At 60.2% G+C, this 1,135-nt stretch overlaps 1 protein-coding gene across 1 annotated transcript in view; it reads right to left on the minus strand.

Moving 5' to 3' along the window:
• The window catches only part of gars1 (glycyl-tRNA synthetase 1), a 24,302-nt gene extending 23,842 nt beyond the window's left edge, over nt 1-460 (minus strand). The window contains exon 1 of the mRNA XM_043690862.1: nt 73-460. Coding sequence (XP_043546797.1) covers nt 73-297 — 225 coding nt within the window. The 5' untranslated portion in view covers nt 298-460. The remainder of the gene's footprint in view (nt 1-72) is intronic.
• Nucleotides 461-1,135: the final 675 nt, after the last annotated feature.

Here is a 1,135-nt window from a genome sequence, read left to right on the forward strand (position 1 = left end):
CATTCCCCATTCCCAGCCTCATTCCCCATTCCCCAGGCCCCAGTCTCATTCCCCAGGCCGGGCCCCTCCTACCTGCTCCCGCACCGCCAGCCTGAGCGGCGCCAGAACCTGCTCCCCACGGCCCGCGTCTCCCTCCATCACGCGGGACACGCGCTGCCACAGCGGCTTCTGCTTCTGGAGACCCGGCGCTGACACGCACACCGACCGAGTGCAGCACCACGCCCCGGGGGACAGCGACAGCAACCCGGCCGCGGCAGCTACGGTAGACCGGCTCCGGACGGCCAAGCGGCGGAGCATGAGAGGAGGCAGAGGGGAGCGGGAGAGACAGCGCTACCGCTGGAGGGAGGCTGAACTGCAACTGGTGGCTGATCTAATCTAAGGAGGGGGACCGGGAGAGACAGCGCTACCGCTGGAGGGAGGCTGAACTGCAACTGGTGGCTGATCTAATCTAAGGAGGGGGACCGGGAGCGACAGCGCTACCGCTGGAAAGAAACTTGAACTACAGCTGGTGGCTGATGTAATCTAAGGTGGGGGACCGGGAGAGAGAGCGCTACCGCGGAGGGAGGCTGAACTGCAACTGGTGGCTGATCTAATCTAAGGAGGGGGACCGGGAGAGACAGCGCTACCGCTGGAGGGAGGCTGAACTGCAACTGGTGGCTGATCTAATCTAAGGAGGGGGACCGGGAGAGACAGCGCTACCGCTGGAAAGAGACTTGAACTACAGCTGGTGGCTGATGTAATCGAAAGTGGGGGACCGGGAGAGACAGCGCTACCGCTGGAAAGAGACTGAACTACAGCTGGTGGCTGATGTAATCTAAGGTGGGGGACCGGGAGAGACAGCGCTACCGCTGGAAAGAGACTGAACTGCAGCTGGTGGCTGATGTAATCTAAGGTGGGGGACCGGGAGAGACAGCGCTACCGCTGGAAAGAGGCTAAACTGCAGCTGGTGGCTGATGTCATCCGATTTGGAGATGCCGGTGTTGGACCGGGGACTGCAAAGTTAAAAATCACACAACACCAGGTTGTAGTCCAACAGGTTTAATTGGAAGCAGTAGCTTTCGGAGCTTTGCTCCTTCATCAGGTGGTTGCGAAGGATGAAAGAGCAGCGCTCCGAACTAAACCTGTTGGACTTTAT

Source organism: Chiloscyllium plagiosum, chromosome 5 (genome assembly GCF_004010195.1).
Source record: "Chiloscyllium plagiosum isolate BGI_BamShark_2017 chromosome 5, ASM401019v2, whole genome shotgun sequence".
Classification (NCBI taxonomy): domain Eukaryota; kingdom Metazoa; phylum Chordata; class Chondrichthyes; order Orectolobiformes; family Hemiscylliidae; genus Chiloscyllium; species Chiloscyllium plagiosum.